General features: G+C 40.3%; 1 protein-coding gene across 1 annotated transcript in view; it reads left to right on the top strand.

Moving 5' to 3' along the window:
- The window catches only part of VSTM4 (V-set and transmembrane domain containing 4), a 198,283-nt gene that overhangs the window by 47,446 nt on the left and 134,141 nt on the right, over positions 1–16,696 (top strand). Inside the window, exon 3 of the mRNA XM_007938684.1 lies at positions 653–721. Coding sequence (XP_007936875.1) covers positions 653–721 — 69 coding nt within the window. The remainder of the gene's footprint in view (positions 1–652; positions 722–16,696) is intronic.

The raw sequence follows: 16,696 nt of genomic DNA, 5'->3' as shown, positions 1-16,696 counted from the left end.
TTTACACATTATTATGTTTCCACTCTGCACAAAAACTTTTCCATGCTTGCAGACTTCTTAGTGTAGTGTTAAAGTTTAGCTCACTTCTGTGTCTCCCCGCCTATTGAAAGCAAGCACTGTAAATTCAGTGATCAATCACCAGTTGAAAGAAAACAAAATAATCTCAAAATCAGGTTCTCAGTGTTATGTCTTGATTGTCTTGCATAGAGAATAGTTCTCAGAGCACTGAACTTGAGTCATTGTGTAACCTTAGGCTTCTATATCTGGGAATACTGGGGCAAGTACACTATACTTTAGAAATACTCCCAGTAAACTGGTAGAGCTAATGATGTTTTGGTTCCTGGAATTCCCACTGGTGAATTTTTATTTGGCAAGGATAGGAGGCATATTGTTGACGATAGACCGAGTCCTGGCTTTGCCATTAACTGACTTTTAAACCTGGACAACTAACTTCACCTCTTCTATGCTTGGGTTTCTCATCTGTTATGTGAACGTCATTGTATCTCTCCCTGATGAATTAGGACAAGTAAATGTGGTTTTGTAAATGTGGCAATTACTGTATAAATTTAAGAATGCCCTATACAATATGGCATCCTGAATTATAATATGAGCTACTCTACTTCATGCTATATTGTTTCTTTTTATCTTACAGTGATTTCCCTCAAAACTTTTGAAGATTCATCCTTTGAGAAAAAGAAGGAGGCCTGGGCATTTTTTGAAGGTAAAGCTTGTATATATGTATATATGTAAGACACAGCTTCACTTTCAGATAAAAGAAAGGAATGGAATAGGAAGAAAATACCTTAATGTCTTAGTTTTGCAATAACATCAAGTAGTTTTCCTGACCTAAAGTTACTCAGTAGTAAAGAGAGAATTTCTGTTGGTATAAGCCCATAGACTTTTAAACCATGGAGGTTGAAGCATCAGTGTGCATAATTTATTATTATTAATTTTCGCTCTAGAATTCCTACTCCTACTTGATATTAGAGGGGTCGTCAAGTGATAATGTGGTATGTGGTATGAATGGTTAATGTCCTTTGCTGCTAACTGAAAGGTTGGAGGTTGAGTCCAAATAGAAGCAGCACCTCAGAAGAAAGGCCTGGTCTACTTCTGGAAACTCAGTCATTGAAACCCTATGGGACACAATTCTACTCTAACACACAAGGGGTTTCATGAGTCAGAATTGACTAAATGGCAACTTGTTAGTTTAAGTGATACAAAAACGAAAAATATTATGTAACTACATTCTATCTTAGGATTTTCTAAGGAGTTTGGATTTTTAGAAACAGTTTGACATCTTAAAGCAAGTAATTCTTAACCATGGATGCATGTTAAAATCACTTGAGGAACTTTAAAATTAAAACTGATGCCTGGAAGCCATCTCTGGAGATACTAATTTAGTTGATACATATTAAAAGCTTCTCAGATAGGGTCAAATTTAAGGGCCCTAATATATGGCATAAATAGACTATCAAGCATAATTCAAAATGCACAAACAGCAGAAGAGAAGACAGATGATTGGGACCTTCTAAAAATTAAATTTTTATGTGCTTCCAAAGACTTCTCCAAAAGAGTCAAAAGAGAACCTACAGATTCAGAAAAAATATTTGGTAATAACATATCTGACAAGGGACTTATCTCTAGAATTTATAGAACACTCCAACACCTCAATAACAAAAAGACAAACAATCCAATTAAAAAATGGGCAGAAGACATGAATAGACACTTCACCAAGGAGGATATTCAAGTGGGCAACAAACATATGAAGAAATGCTCATGATCATTAGCTATTAGAGAGATGCAAATCAAAACAATAATGAGATACCATCTTGCTCCAGCACTAGTAGCAAAGTTCAACAAGACAGAAAATAACAAATGCTGGCGAGGTTGTGGAGAGATTGGGACTCTCATACACTCTCATACCACTGTAAAATGGTACAACCATTGTGGAAAGCAATATGGCGATTCCTTCAAAAGTTGGAATTAGAAATACCATTTGATCCAGCCATTCCATTACTAGGTATATACCCTAGAGAAGTGAGAGCCATGACAAGAACAGATACATGCACACCCATATTCATCACAGCACTATTTACAATAGCCAAAAGATGGAAACAACCTAGATGTCCATCAACTGAGGAATGGATAACCAAACTATGTTACATACACACAATGGAATACTATGCAATGCTAAAGAATAATGTAGAATCTGCAAAATACTGCATAACATGGATGAACTTGGAGGACATTATGCTGAGTGAAATAAGTCAATCACAAAAGGACAAATATTGTATTAGTCCGTTATTGTAAAAGTTAAGGAAAGGTTTATCTATTGGAGGAAATTTTCTTTGTTGGTTACCAGGGGTTGGAGGGGAGGGGAGAGAAAGCTGTTAGATAGAGATAAGTATTGATTTGGGTGAAGAGAAGGGCAATGTACCAAATGCGAGTGACCAATATGGCAGCATTGAGGATAAGAAAGACATAGAGAAGTACATGGGAAGTACAGACAACAAATATGAACCCTTTTGCATATACAGTACTGAGTTGTCAGTGAAGGCAAACATGGGTATATAGACAGATAGATAGGTAGACAGGCTAAACAATTAGGTATGTCTAAATGGGGAGTGTATCCAAGATCATATATAGGGTTGGCAGACAATGGTCCTATAAGTTTATGTGAATGATCAGAATTCCCAGGTGTATAGTAGAGCTGACAAGGGGCAAGGTTGTAGTCACTGCTTGGTCACAGCCAGCTCCCCAGAGCGACCAAGTGGTTGAACCTGTGGGCTTGGGACCATAGTCGCAGGGGACATCAAGCTCAATTGGCATAACATACTATACAAAACATTGTTCCACCTCCTACTTTGGCGAATAGCGACTGGGATCTTAAAAGCTAGCAAGCTGCCATCTAGATGCAATGATGGATCACTCCTCGTCAAGAGCAAAGAAGAAAGAAGAAAACCAAAATTAATGGAAACAATCCGTCCTAGCGACTGGTACACCATCTGATCTGCAACCTATACAACTATGAGACCAGAAGAACTAGATGGTGCCCAGCTACCACTGTCATCCACTTGGAAGGGATGTAGGAGATCCTGGATAGAGAGGGAGAACAATGGGAACAAAACTCAAAATCATTTGGAGGCAAAAAAAAAAAGTGGGGACCAGGTTTGCTGGTCCAATAGAGCCTGGTGGAACCACTGAGACTATGGCCCCTAGCTGCCCTTCAGGTCTGGAATTGAACACACACCTGTGGCTCCAGCCAAACAAAGTACAGGCATGTGAGTTAAACATTTACCTCAAGTAGACACATGCCCTGGAGAGAACAATCATGGGAGAAGGAAGGGCTGCTTATGCACAGGGAGACAGCTCAGGGCGCAAGAGAGTGTGGAGGGATGGACACGGGAAGAAGTAACTATGGGGAGGAAGTGGGAGCTGTTGCATTGTGGTAAATTTTGGTCAATGACATGAGACAAAGTATATGTGAACTGCTGTATGGAAAGTGAATTTGCTCTGTAAATCTTCATGCAAATCAAAATAAATAAATAAATAAAAATAAATAAATAAAAGCTTCTCAGATTGAGGATCACTGCCTTAGAGCAGGGGCTCTCACAGTGTGGTCCCATACCAGCAGCATGAGCATCACCTGGGAGCTTGTTATAAATGCACATTGTTAGACCTTACCCCACTTTACTGAATCAGAAACTCTGAGTGGGGGGGGAGTGCCCAACAAACTGTTTTAACAAGACTTCTAAGTAATTCTGATGCACATCTTTCAGATTTGAGGTTTAGAGAGCTGGTTCCCAACCAAAGGTGATTTTGCATCCCTCCCCAGCCCCCCACCCCAAGGAGTCATTTGCTAGTGTCTGGAGACATTTTTGGTGGCCACAACTATGGGCGTGCCACTGGCATGTAGTGGGTAGAAGACATCTGCTAAACACCTTACAAAGTACAGGATAGTCCCCATAGCAAAGACTTATCTAGCCTGAAATGCCAAAAGTGTCTAGGTTAAAAAGCCTTGCCTTAGAATAAGGAAAAGTCATGGAAGTGATCACAAAGCATTTGAGAGTTACAACCATAAACAACGAAAGAATGCACTCCTTTATGAGTTCTTGGGCAGAGCTATTGATGAGCCCAAACTCACTGTCATCACGTTGATTCCAACTCATAGTGACCCTACAGGACAGAGGAGAACTGCCCCATAGGGTTTCCAAAGCTGTAAATCTTTATGGAAGCAGACTTCCTCATCTTTTGCCTGCAGTGTGGCTGGTGAATTTGAACACTGATCTTTGTGGTTAGCAGCTCAACCACTGCACCACCAGAGCTCCTTATAAGCAAAGATTGATTATTGTTAAAAGTTGATCAGGAACTTGTAAACCATTACATCTTGTGAAAACATGGGATTTGTGGATAATTAATGCCCTTGCTAAACAGATTTAAAGATCTGGTGTTTCTTGGGACCTTGCCATCTGCCTTGGTTAATCCAACAGAGTGTAGTGGAAGTAGAGCTGGACTTAGACAGAGAGCATTGGCATTCAGCTCCTCTTCCACTTAATAGTTATCATGCAGTGTTTGGTGGAAGCAGGGCTGCACTTAGAGAGCACTTGGAATCAACCTCCCCAAAAAACTCACTGTTGTCAAGTTGGATCTGATGCCTAGTGACCCCTCCTTGAGTTTCCAAGGCAGTATTTCTACGGAAGTAGATTGCCCAACCTTCTTTCCAAGGAGTGGTTGGTGGGTTTGAACCTTCAGCCTTCTGGTTAGCAGTCAAATGCCTTAAGCACAGCCAGCTCTTCCAATAACTGGCCAGTGGATTGAAGCACTTCTTTCCTTAGAAAAATGTAACTATAATTTTGAACACAGTTTGCAAATTATAAGGTGCCACACGTGTAGGCTGTTGTGATTTATTGTATAGTTTTGTAGTCATAAGTATTTTGTTTTTCAGATTGCACTGTATTCTAACAATGACCCTTTGTATTCCCTGACTTTTCTTCTGCATGTTTTCTAATGGCCTCTTTCTTAATTTGATGATGTTGTCCTGAGAAAATAATCTCTAGTTCTATCCCTAGGCTCTCATTCAGGGAATGCCTATTCTTTGGCAAAGAGATGAAAGTAACTTTAATCCTCCTAGAATGAAGCAAGAAGAAGCAAAGTTTACGTTTTTATTTGCTACTTAGTAAAACTGAGGTGACTCAGTTGATTTACTCCACATTTCTGGAGCTGCACTGTGACCCAGGAACTGTCATGAAAGGGTGTGTGGAGATGGTCCTGGAGGATTCTCACTGTCTCAGAGTGGGAGCTCTGTTTGTCATCAGATGCTTAAGAGTCTGTTGGGGAGTGTGTTAGCATCCCTGACTCTGGGCACCACCCTGAGATTCTAGTGTATTATTTTTAGGAAGGGATCAAAGCATTTGCATTTTAGGAGAGCCTGAAGAGGTTCTGATGTAAGTAGACCACATTTTGAGAAATATCTTCATAGAAAAAACAAAACTATATATTAGGAAAGATTGCAGCATTTACTACTGATACACTTTGCAGCATAATTAACATCTCTAAAACACTTAGTAAAATTAACAGTATTTTATAATGTGTAGCTATAGAATAGTAGCTCTGGTGGTGCAGTTAAGGCATTTGGCTGCTAACTAAAAGTTCAGTGGTTCAAATCCACGAGCCACTCCATGGGAGAAAGATGAGGTAGTCTGCTTCTGTAAAGATTTACAGCCTTAGAAACCCTCTGGGGGCAGTTCTACTCCATCCTATAGGGTTTCTATGAGTGGGAATCTAACAAATGGCAGTTGGTTTGTTTTTAGTTATAGAATATCAGGGCTACTCTGGACCCAACTCTATGCATGAAATCTGTACCCCAATCTGTACTCTTCTCAACACAGATAATTTGGTGCTTTCAGAAAAGCTGAACTGGAGTCTTTCCTGGTTAATGCATCTGAGCAGCTGCTTCTAAAGTATTCGTTTCTTGCAATTTCGGCAGCTGCAATGGCAGTGTCTGTATGTTCTGCTTTTTTAACCCAGGCACAGCTTCTGCTGAGGTCAGTGGCAGCGTTGAAATGCTGTGGCGCGTGATTTCAGGCCTTTGCCCTTTTGTTCCTGGATGGGAGAACCACAATAGAGTCCAGGACGGATATCCATCCTCCTGGGGCCTATCTCAGCCTGGCTCTGTGCCTGCTGCACAAAAACCACATTGTCTGGCCTCTCGGCAAAAGGTTGGAATGAGTTAAAATCCCTCAGGGCTAGTGTTCAGGTATTTCTCTACCAACAAGATGGTATTTCAAGCTAGATGAAAAATAGTGGCAGTGCACATAGTTCTGTTGAAAAAAATCACCATGTCCTAGGCATTTGCATTTAATTTTGGAATGTTGACTCGGACTCCAAAGATGTGAGTGCTCTTTGCCCACCAATCTATCCAGGTTCAATTTTCTGATTCAAGGGGTGAATGAGGGGAGGGAGACTTGGGCTCTTCAATTGTGCTGAGGAATGTGGGGGTCACCACATTTGAAGATACCACCAAATGCCCCTTCTGGGAGTAGGGTTGCCCAGCAACAGGTGCCATCCGCTTTTTGTTGAAGTAGCTCTGGGCTCTGTCTTGCACTGCTGTGACTCAGTTTTTGGGGAGGCTGGGAGTTGGCATGTTGACCCTTTGTGCCTCCCTGCTTCAGCCTCCCCGCCATGCCTGCATCCACTCCAGTGAGCCTGCCCCACCATCTGCTGCAGGGAGACCTGGGGTGGGGGCTTGGGGAGATATTTTCTGCATGGTGGTTTGCATTTGATTCTAAAAATGGCATCTGTGCCTTTCGAAGTTAAATGGCAAAAGACAAAACTGCCAATGAATTTAGTGAATATAACCAGATTTTTAGAAGTCAGATTAGCACAGGTGTGTAGGTAGAGCTGATATTTTAGAAACTTGTTCCAGACAAGGATAAGTGTGGATGCTTTGTTAAAATGTGGCCTTGAAGGTTTGTTTGCTGTCCAGAAGTGAGCCTTTTTTGTCCTGTTTTGAGGTTTAAAACCTTGAGCTGAGGGACTGAATTCAAGCAATTTTATGTTAAAGCAGAAAGCAAAGTCAGAAGCTGTAGCAACAACGAGCCCTCCTTCCTTCCTGGGAACCATCCATCATGCATGGCACACAGTTGTCTCAAGCCCCCGTTAAATGTAGGGGCCCTGAAGCCTCAGAAGTCTATGACGTTTCTTTGCAGGGAAAGCCAGGGGAGGAGGTCTCACTGCTTTGAGTGGACACAGCAGGACAGTTGTCTTTGTGCAGCAAAATGAATGCTTGGAACAGAAGGAAAACAATCTGAACTTTGTGTACTGGCTGCTGTCCAATCCAGGAAGTCCAGGTGTGCTTTCTGAGTTTTTCTTCTGCTAGGTGCTACTTTTTAAGATTCAAGAACATGATAGAGAGGAGCCACGATAGCTCCTGCATCCATGGAGGCCTATATTGGCTGGCCATCTTGTTGCCGAAGACCATATGCTTGGCAGAGGTTCCATGCTTTCAGATGGGCCAGATGTTTTGTGATTCTGTAGCCCCAGCTTCCTGTGGAGAACCCCCTTTCTGCCACATTGATGAGGCAGTGATTTGAAGTCATAGTGCAGGCTTTTGAAGCTCCTCACTTCCCCCAGGGCAGAGCCAGCCAGTGATGTTTGCAACCTGCTGCTGGAGTTGCTGAGGGAGATCAGTACCATGGAGACCTTGCATTTGGCACTGTCTTGCCCTGATCCCCATAACCCTAAAGCAAAGGAGAAAACCAGGATGAAGAGGTGAGTTCCTGGAACCTGCCGTTCTGCTCTGATAACACAGAAACTTCAGGAAGACACATTTTCTCTCCACAGCAAAATAAAAATCAAGCCAAATTCCCATTGCCAGATCTGTCTTCCATGCACACTGAGGTGTGTTCAGTGACCCAGTAACATTTACTGTCAAGTTGACTCCACCTCTGTGTGTTCAGAGTAGAGCTGTGTTCCTTAGGGTTTTCTGTCTTTTTTTAAAAAAATAACTTTTTATTGAGATTTGGGTGAAAGTTTACAGAGCATATTGGTTTCCATTTAACTATTCATGCACATTTTGTTTTGTGACATTCATCACCATCCCTAATGTAATAAGGATTCCCACTTCCTCCCTGTGGTTACTATTTCCATTCATCCCTTCCTGCTTTCTGAGCTTTAACCCTGGGCAAATGCTGCCCTTTTGATCTCTTATGGTTGATTGGTATTATTGTTCATCTTATAGGCCTATCTATTGATTGGCTGACAGTTGATCCACAGGGGTAAGTTCAGTTCCAGGCTTGAAGGATGTCTAAGGGCCATAGTCTCATGGGTTCTACTAGTGTCTATCAGACCAGTAAACTTGGTCTTTTGAATGATTTTGAGTTTTGTTTCACATTTTTTTCCCACTTTCTATGGGACCTCCTATTATGATCACTTTCAGAGTCACCAGTGGTAGCCAGGAACCATCTAGTTCTGGTCTTAGGGTTGTGGAGGCTAGGATTCATGTGGTACATTAGTCCTTTGGACTAATTTTTCCTTGAATCTTTGATTTGCTTCATACTTCTTTGCTCTGGATGGGAGAGTTATGCTTTAGATAGCCATTCCTTTGGGTTTTTAGTGACTGATTTTTCAGAAGTAGATCATCAGGCCTTTCTTCTGAGGCACTTCTGGGTGGGCTCGAACCTTCAACCTTTGGGCTAGCAGCTAGCTGAGTGCATTAACCATTTTGCACCACCAAAGGACTTTGCCTGGGGTCCATATCTCCTGAATTCCTTCCAGGGAGATGTTTCATCCACCTACCCCATGTTGTCTGCCTACCTAGCAATGTGACTGTGTTGTGTCCCATCCTCCAGTGCCAGAAAAGGGCTCTGCAGTCATGTTCCTGGAGCACACTTAGTACAATAGCATGTGAATCAGGAATATATTCACTGTGTCTAATCCAACCTGTGTCTTGTCATGAATCCAGTCTGTGCACTTTGCCATGTCCCATGGTTTCCTGTATACTATCTTGTCCCAGAATCCAAGAGTCTCCTCTGTAAATTTTATGTGGTTTCCAGGGAAGCCCAAGCTTGCCCCATCCTAACTCTCTGACCACTCATGGTGTTCTCCACCCTGTTAATCTACACAGCCCATACATCTCATGAAACCACAGCATCCACGTAGAAAGACAGGCCTGATTTGGTTATATGAAAGAGTTTGCTCATTTCCATCTTAGCTTCTTCATATCCACTGATTCCATGACCTCCCTAATTCATGTTTTGCCCCCAACATCCCACTGAAACAGCTCTTCCCTGGGACTTTCCCAGTAGCTTCCTAATGGGAAAACTGAATGGATATTTTCCAGTCGCACTTACTGCTATTACATAATTCTTTCTTACAGTACAGTATGCTGTTGGCTCCCAAGAACAGTCACTCCATTCTCTTCCAATTCCCATGATTTGCTCCATGCTCCCTTGGTAGAGATCTCTTTCTCTCTCCCACTCACCTGCCCCAGCTCCCTTAATCATTAGTGTGAGTGCTCCCTTCACCCTCAACCATGTCTAACTGTTTTCTTCCTTATCTTATTTTCAATTTAGGCTTCTTAGGTTGCCAGTAACAGAAATTCATTCAAACTAGAATAGCTAAAAATGCTGACTGACCCTAAGAACCCAGAAGGATCTGGGGGAGTCCAAGAGCACAGGCCACATGGATCTCCTGAAAGCCTAGACCAGGGAGGAGGTAGTCAAGGTGTTGCCAAATGTCTAGTTCCCTCTCATTCATTCTTCCCTCATTGACTAGAGCCTTATCTGTTTCTGCAGGCATGCCCTGGAAGCCAGCCACCCCACAGCCCCAAGTCTGCTTGAGTTTTCAGTTTAAGCACTTAACTAACTGCTTCTCCAATTCCCAAGAGCTTGAGGAAGGTACATTCCTGTTGACTCAGCAATCCACTTCTAGGAACTTAATCTTAAGGACATAATATGAGACATGCATTAAGGTTTCCAGTTTATCAATGCTCATCATAGAAACATTTATTATGGAGAACAATTAGAAGCACTTTGAATAGCCAACAGTAAGATATTGTTAAATTGCTTATGATATACTAAGATGATACACTTTTATCATATTTTTCAAAGCAGCTCAGAATCAATTTTTGAGTAGAGATTGCATGAGGAAATGAGATTGAATAAAAAGCAAGGCATGAAACTGAATTCCCAATTCAAATATTTATATGTATGTGTTGTTGTTGTCAGCTGCCGTTGAGTCAGCCCCTGACTCATCGTGACCCCATACACAAGGTAAGGAAACATAGCTGGGCCCTGCACCATCCATATGATCAGCTGTGAATTGAACCTGTGTGATCCATAGGGTTTTCAATGCCTGTTTTCAGAAGCAGATTGTCAGGCCTTTCTTCCCAGTCTGTTAGTATGGAATCTCCCCTGAAACCTGTTCAGCAACATAGCAACACACAAGCCTTCGTGGATGGGTGATGGCTGCTTATAGGGTGAATAGGCTGGAAATCTAAACTGGGTCTCTTGCATGTTGTTGTTAGGTGCCATCAAGTGGACTCCAATTCATAGTCACCCCATGTACAACAGAACAAAACACTGTCTGGTCCTGCACCATCCTCACAATCATTGCTGTACTTGAGCCCATCATTGCATTTACTGTGTCAATCCATTTTGTTTGCAGTCTTCCTCTTTTTCTTTTTAATTTTTATTGTGCTTTGGGTGAAAGTTTACAGAGAAAATTCACTTTCCATACACCAGTTCATACACATTTTGTTTCATAACATTGACTGCAGTTCCGCACAATGTAACAACTCTCTCCCCACTTCTTCCCTGTAGTTACCTCTTCCCTGTGTCCTTCCTTCCTATGCATTCCTGCCCCCACCCCTCAGCTATCTCCCTTTGCAAACACCGGCCCTTGTGTTCTCCCACTAAAGAGTGTATCTTCCTGATGCAAACTTTCACCTTATATGCCTGCCTATTGTTTGGCTGGAAGCCACAGGAGTGAGTTCAGTGCCGGACTTGAAGGGTAACTAAGGGGATCTCACCAGGCTCCATCAGACTAGTAAACAGGGTAAGACAATGTTTCTAAAGCACACAGTGCAAACATTTTGATGTGGAGGGGTCTTGTGATTGAATGTGTATCAGGTCCATTCTAGTTGAAGTCCTTGAATGGAAAACTGACTCATATGGTTAAGAAGAAGAGATGGTTGAACCAACTCTAATCTGAAGCCTCTGAAATGCAAAACATTGTATACCTGGCAAAGGGGAAGTGGCTATAGCTCAGACAACTTCCTCAGTTGATGTTCAGAGAGTCAGTTAAGATAAAGAGTTTAACAAACACTAAACAATTCTTCACCTAGGTTAGAGATTCTAATTCTTGTCTTCTTGGAGCTCTAGTGGTGTGGTGCCTAAGGCATTTGACTGTTAACCAGAAGGTTGATGGTTCAAACCCACCAGTTGCTCCACAGAAGGAAGATGGGGCAATCTACTTCCATAAATATTTATGGCCTTGGAAACCCAAAGGGGGTCACTCTGAGTTGGAATCAACTCAATGGCAGTGAGTCTGGTTTGGTTTTTTTGGCTTTGGTATTTGAACAGTAAAACTTTTGCAAGGAAAAGAGTTTACTGGCTTTGTTTAGAAAGATAGAGATGAAAATATTTATTTAAATTTTTATTGTGATCTGAATCTTTCTTTTTTTTGCTGACTCTCAACTTTACCAAGTATGATATCCTTCTCCAGGGAATGATCCCTTCTGACAACATGACCAAAATAGGTAAGATGAAGTCTGTCCATTCTTATTTCCAAGGAGCATTCTGGCTGTACTTCTTTCAGGATAGATTTATTGGTTCTTCCTGCAGTCCACCATATTTTCAGTATTCTTTGCTAACACCACAGTTCAAAGGCATCAACTCTTCTTTGGTCTTCCTTATTCATTGTCCAGCTTTCACATGCATATGGGGCAGTTGCAAGTATTAAGGCTTGGGTTAGGCTTACCTTAGTCTTCAAAGTGACATCTTTGCTTCTTCATACTTTGAAGAGGTCTTTTGCAGCAGATTTGCCCAGTACAATATGACTTCTCATTTCTTGACTGCTGCTTCCCGGTTGTTGATTGTGGATACAAGTAAAATGAAATCCCTGGAAACTTCAATCTTTTTTCCATTTATTGTGATGCTTATTGGTCCAGTTGTGAGGATCTTTTTTTCTTTATGTTGAAGTGCAATCAATACTGAAGACTGTAGTCTTTGGTCTTCGTCAGTAACTGCTTCAAGTCATCTTCACTTTCAGCAAGCAAGGTTGTCTTGTCTGCATATCTCAGGTTGTTAATTAATCTTCCTGCAATCCTGATGCTGCATTTTATATATTTTTTTTGCTTTTATTGTAGTGAAAACATACACAACAAGATATTCTTCAACATAACAATGTCTACATTTACAACTCAGGGACATCGATGAGATTTTTCAAGTTGTGCCACCATTAGTGCTATCCTTTTTCAAATTATTCCACCACTGACAGCATAAACTCAATGCCCCACAAACAAAATCTTCCCCTTTCCTCCAACCTCCTACCCATGGTAACCACTAATCTTTGGTTTCTCCGTATATACATATATTTTGTTCAACCTATCTAGGAATTTTCCCTCACCTCCCTTCCCATCCCTGGTAATCAACAAAGAAAGTTTCCTTCCATGTATAAGCCTTCCTTGACTTTTTACAATAGTGGAATAATACAATAATTGTCTTTCTGTGATTGACTTATTTCACTCAGTATAATGTCCTCCAAGTTCAATCATGTTATATGGTGTTTTGCAGATTCTCTGGTGGCATAGTGGCTAAGGCATTTGACTGCTAACCAAGAGGCTGATGGTTCAAACCCAACAGCCACTCCTTGGAAGGAAGGTTGGACAATCTACTTCCATCATCATACTGCCTCGGAAACCCAAGGAGGGGTTGCTATGAATTGGATCTGACTCAACGGCAGTGCGTTTGTGTTCATTATTCTTTAAGATAGCATAGTATTCCATTGTGTGTATGTACCACAGTTTGTTTATCCATTCCTCAGTTGATGGAAACAGAGGTTGATTCCATCTCTTTCTATTGTGAATAGTGCTGCAATGAAAATGGGTGTGCATATATCTATTTGTGTCCTACCTCTCACTTCTTTAGGCTATATACCTAGTAATGGGATGGCTGGATCAAATAGTATTTCTATTTTCAACTTTTCAAGGAATCACTGTACTGATTTCCACAGTGGTTGTATCATTTTACAGTCCCTCCAGCAGTTTTCATCCCAATCTCTCCACATTCTCTCACCAGCATTTGTTATTTTCTGTCACGTTGAACTTTGCTATTAATGCTGGGATGAGGTGGTATCTTATGGTTGTTTTGATTTGCATTTCTCTGGTGGCTAAGATTGTTAACATTTCTCCATGTGTTTGCTGGCTGCTTGAATATCTTTGGTAGAGTGTCTGTTCATATCTTTTGTCTGATATGTCATTGCTGACTATTTTTTTCCTGTTCTGTAGGTTCTATTTTTACTCTTTTGGAGAAGGCTTTTGAAGCACAAAAAATTTATTTTTTAGAAGGTCTCATTCATCTGTTTTATCTTATACTATTTATGTATTTTGGATTATGCTTGATAGTCTATTTATGCCACAGATAAGGGCCCCTAAATTTGCCCCAATAGCTCTGGTAGTGTAGTGCCTAAGGCACTTGACTGCTAAACAGAAGGCTGGTGGTTCAAACCCACCAGCCACTCCTCAGAAGGAAGATGGGGCAATCTACTTTCATAGTCATACTGCCTCAGAAACCCAAGGTGGGGTCACTATGAGTTGGGTCCAACTCGACGGCACATAACAACAACAACAAATTTGCCCCAATATTTCCTAGAGGAACTTTCTAGTTTTGTTTCACATTTAAGTCTTTGATCCATCTGAGGTTAGTTTTTGTGTATGGTGTGAGGTATGAATCTTGTTTCATTTTTCTGTAAGTGGATATCCAGTTTTGCCAGGACCATTTGTAAAAGAGACTATCTCTTCCCCATTCAATGGCTTTCAGCCCTTTGTCAAAGATCAGCAGACCATAGGTCAATGGATCTATTTCTGGGTTCTCAATTTTGTTCCACTCGTCTATGTGTCTGTCATTGTACCAATACCAGGATGTTTTGACTACTGTGACTGTATAGTAGGTTTTGAGATCTGGGAGTGTGAGACGTCCTACTTTGTTTTTCTTCTTCAATAATGCTTTGCTTATGCGAGGTCTCTTTCCTTCCCATATAAAGTTAGTGATTGGTTTTCTCGTGTCTTTAAAGAATGTTGATGGGATCTGGATTGGGATTGCACTGAATGATAGATTGCTTTGGGTAGTATTGACATTTTCACAATGTTCAATCTTCCTAACTATGAGCATGGTATGTTCTTCCATTTATATAGCTCTCTTACAGTTCTTGAAGTAATATTTTGCAGTTTTCTTTGTATAGGTCTTTCATGTTCCTGGTAAGATTTATTCCTAAGTGTCTTATCTTTTTGGTAGCTATTGCAAATGGTATTTATTTCCTTATTTCCTTTTCAGAGACCTCTTTTCTGCTGTAGAGGAATCCAACTATTTTTGTATGTTGATCTTGTACCCTGACACTATGCTAAATCTTTCAATAAGTTCCAGTAGTTTTTCCTTCTGAGTCTCTTGGGTTTTTGATGTATAGGATCATATCATCAGCAAATAGCAATAGTTTTACTTCTTTCACACCAATTTGGATGCCATTGATTTCCCTTTCTTGCCTTATTGCCCTGGCTAGGACTTCCAATACAATGTTGAATAGAAGTGGAGATAGATGGCATTCTTGACTGGTTCCTGTTCACAAGAGGAATGGTTTCAGTCTCTCTCCTTTGAGAATAATGTTGCATATATGCCCTTTACTATGTTGAGGAATTTCCCTTCGATTCCTATTTTTCTGAGAGTTTTTATCAGGAACGGATACTGGATTTTATCAAAAGGTGTTACTGCATCTATTGATATGATCGTGTGATTCTTTTCCTTTGTTTTACTTATGTGATGGATTTCACTGATTGTTTTTCTAATGTTGGACCATCCTTGCATACCTGATATGAATCCCACCTGGTCTTGGTGTATTATTTTTTTGATATATTGTTGGAGTCTATTGGCTAGGATTTTGTTGAAGATTTTTGCATCTATATTTATTAGGGGTATTGGTCTGTGGTTTGCCTTTCTAGTGGTGTCTTTGCCTGGTTTTTTATCATGGTTATGTTTGCTTCATAAAATGAATTTGGGAGGATTCTATCCTTTTCTGTGTTCTGAAATAGTTTGAATAGAATTACTGTCAGTCCTTCTTTGAATGATTGGTGGAATTTTCCAGTGAAATCATCTGGGCCAGGTCTTTTTTCTTTGTAATTTTTTTATGACATGTTCAATTTCTTCTTTTGTTATGGGACTGTTCAAATTTTCTACCTCAGTCTGTGTTAGTTTATATAACTAGTATGTTTCTAGAAATCTGTCTATTTCTTCTAGATTTTCAAATTTGTTGAAGTACAGCTGTTCATAGTATCTGGATATTATTTATTTATTTTTATTTTTATCGGTTCTATTGTGACAGTACCCATTTCAATTCTTGTGTTATTTGCATCTTCTTCTTTTCCTTTGTTAAGTTTTCAAGTGCTTTGTTGATTTTATTAATCTTTTCAAAGAACCAACTTCTACTCTTGTTAAGAAGTTTTTCTATTGTGTTTCTATTTTCTGTTTCATTTATTTCTGCTCGAATCTTTATTATTTCTTTTCTTATGGTGACTGTAGGCTTTTTTTTTTTTTCTGCTGCTCTTTTTCTAATTGTTGGAGATGTTGGCTTAAAGTGTTGATTTAGGCTCTTTCTTCTTTTTTGATGTGTGCATTTGTTGCTATAAATTTCCTGCTGATCACTACCTTTGCTGTGTCCCAAAGATTTTAGTATGTTGTGTTTTCATTCTCATTTGATTCAAGGAATTTTTTAATTTTATTTTTAATATCTTCTATTACCCAGTTTTTTTTCATGGAGGGTGTTATTCAGTTTCCATGCATTTTCTCTTTTTCTGTTGGTCTTCCTAGTGTTGATTTCTAATTATATAGCATTGTGATCTGAGAAGATGCTTTGCAGTATTTCAATGTTTTTAAATTTATTGAGGCTTGCTATGTGGCCAAACATGTTGTCTGTCTTGGAGAATGTTCCATATGTGCTGGAAAATAATATATATTGTACTCTTGTTGGGTGAAGTGTTCTGTAAATGTCTATAAGGTCAAGTTGGTTGGTCATATTGTTTAGTTCTGCATCTTTGTTGACTTTTTTTCCAGTTCCATTGGTGACTGAAAGTGGTGTATTAAAATCTCCTACTTGGGCAATCCTACTTCCGTAGTGATACTGCCTCGGAAACCCAAGGAGGGGTCGCTATGAGTCGGGGCCGACTTGACGGCACATAACAACAACAACAACAACAACTATTACTGTGGAGTTATCTATTTGTCTTTTCATTTCTGTTGAAGTTTATGTATTCTGATGCTCTTTCATTGGGTGTGTAGATATTATGGTTATGTCCTCTTGTTCAATTGATCCTTTAATCATTATATAATGTCCTTCCTTCAGGTTTCAAGATCTGTCCTGAAGTACAATGCTGTCAGTGATAGGATAATATCCATACGCCTACAAGGAAGACCCGTTAATATGACTGTTA

This window comes from Orycteropus afer, unplaced genomic scaffold (assembly GCF_000298275.1).
Source record: "Orycteropus afer afer isolate SDZICR_OR568_19922 unplaced genomic scaffold, OryAfe1.0 scaffold00052, whole genome shotgun sequence".
NCBI lineage: Eukaryota > Metazoa > Chordata > Mammalia > Tubulidentata > Orycteropodidae > Orycteropus > Orycteropus afer.
Note: the sequence above shows the minus strand (reverse complement) of the source record. Positions and strands in the feature narration are given on the sequence as shown.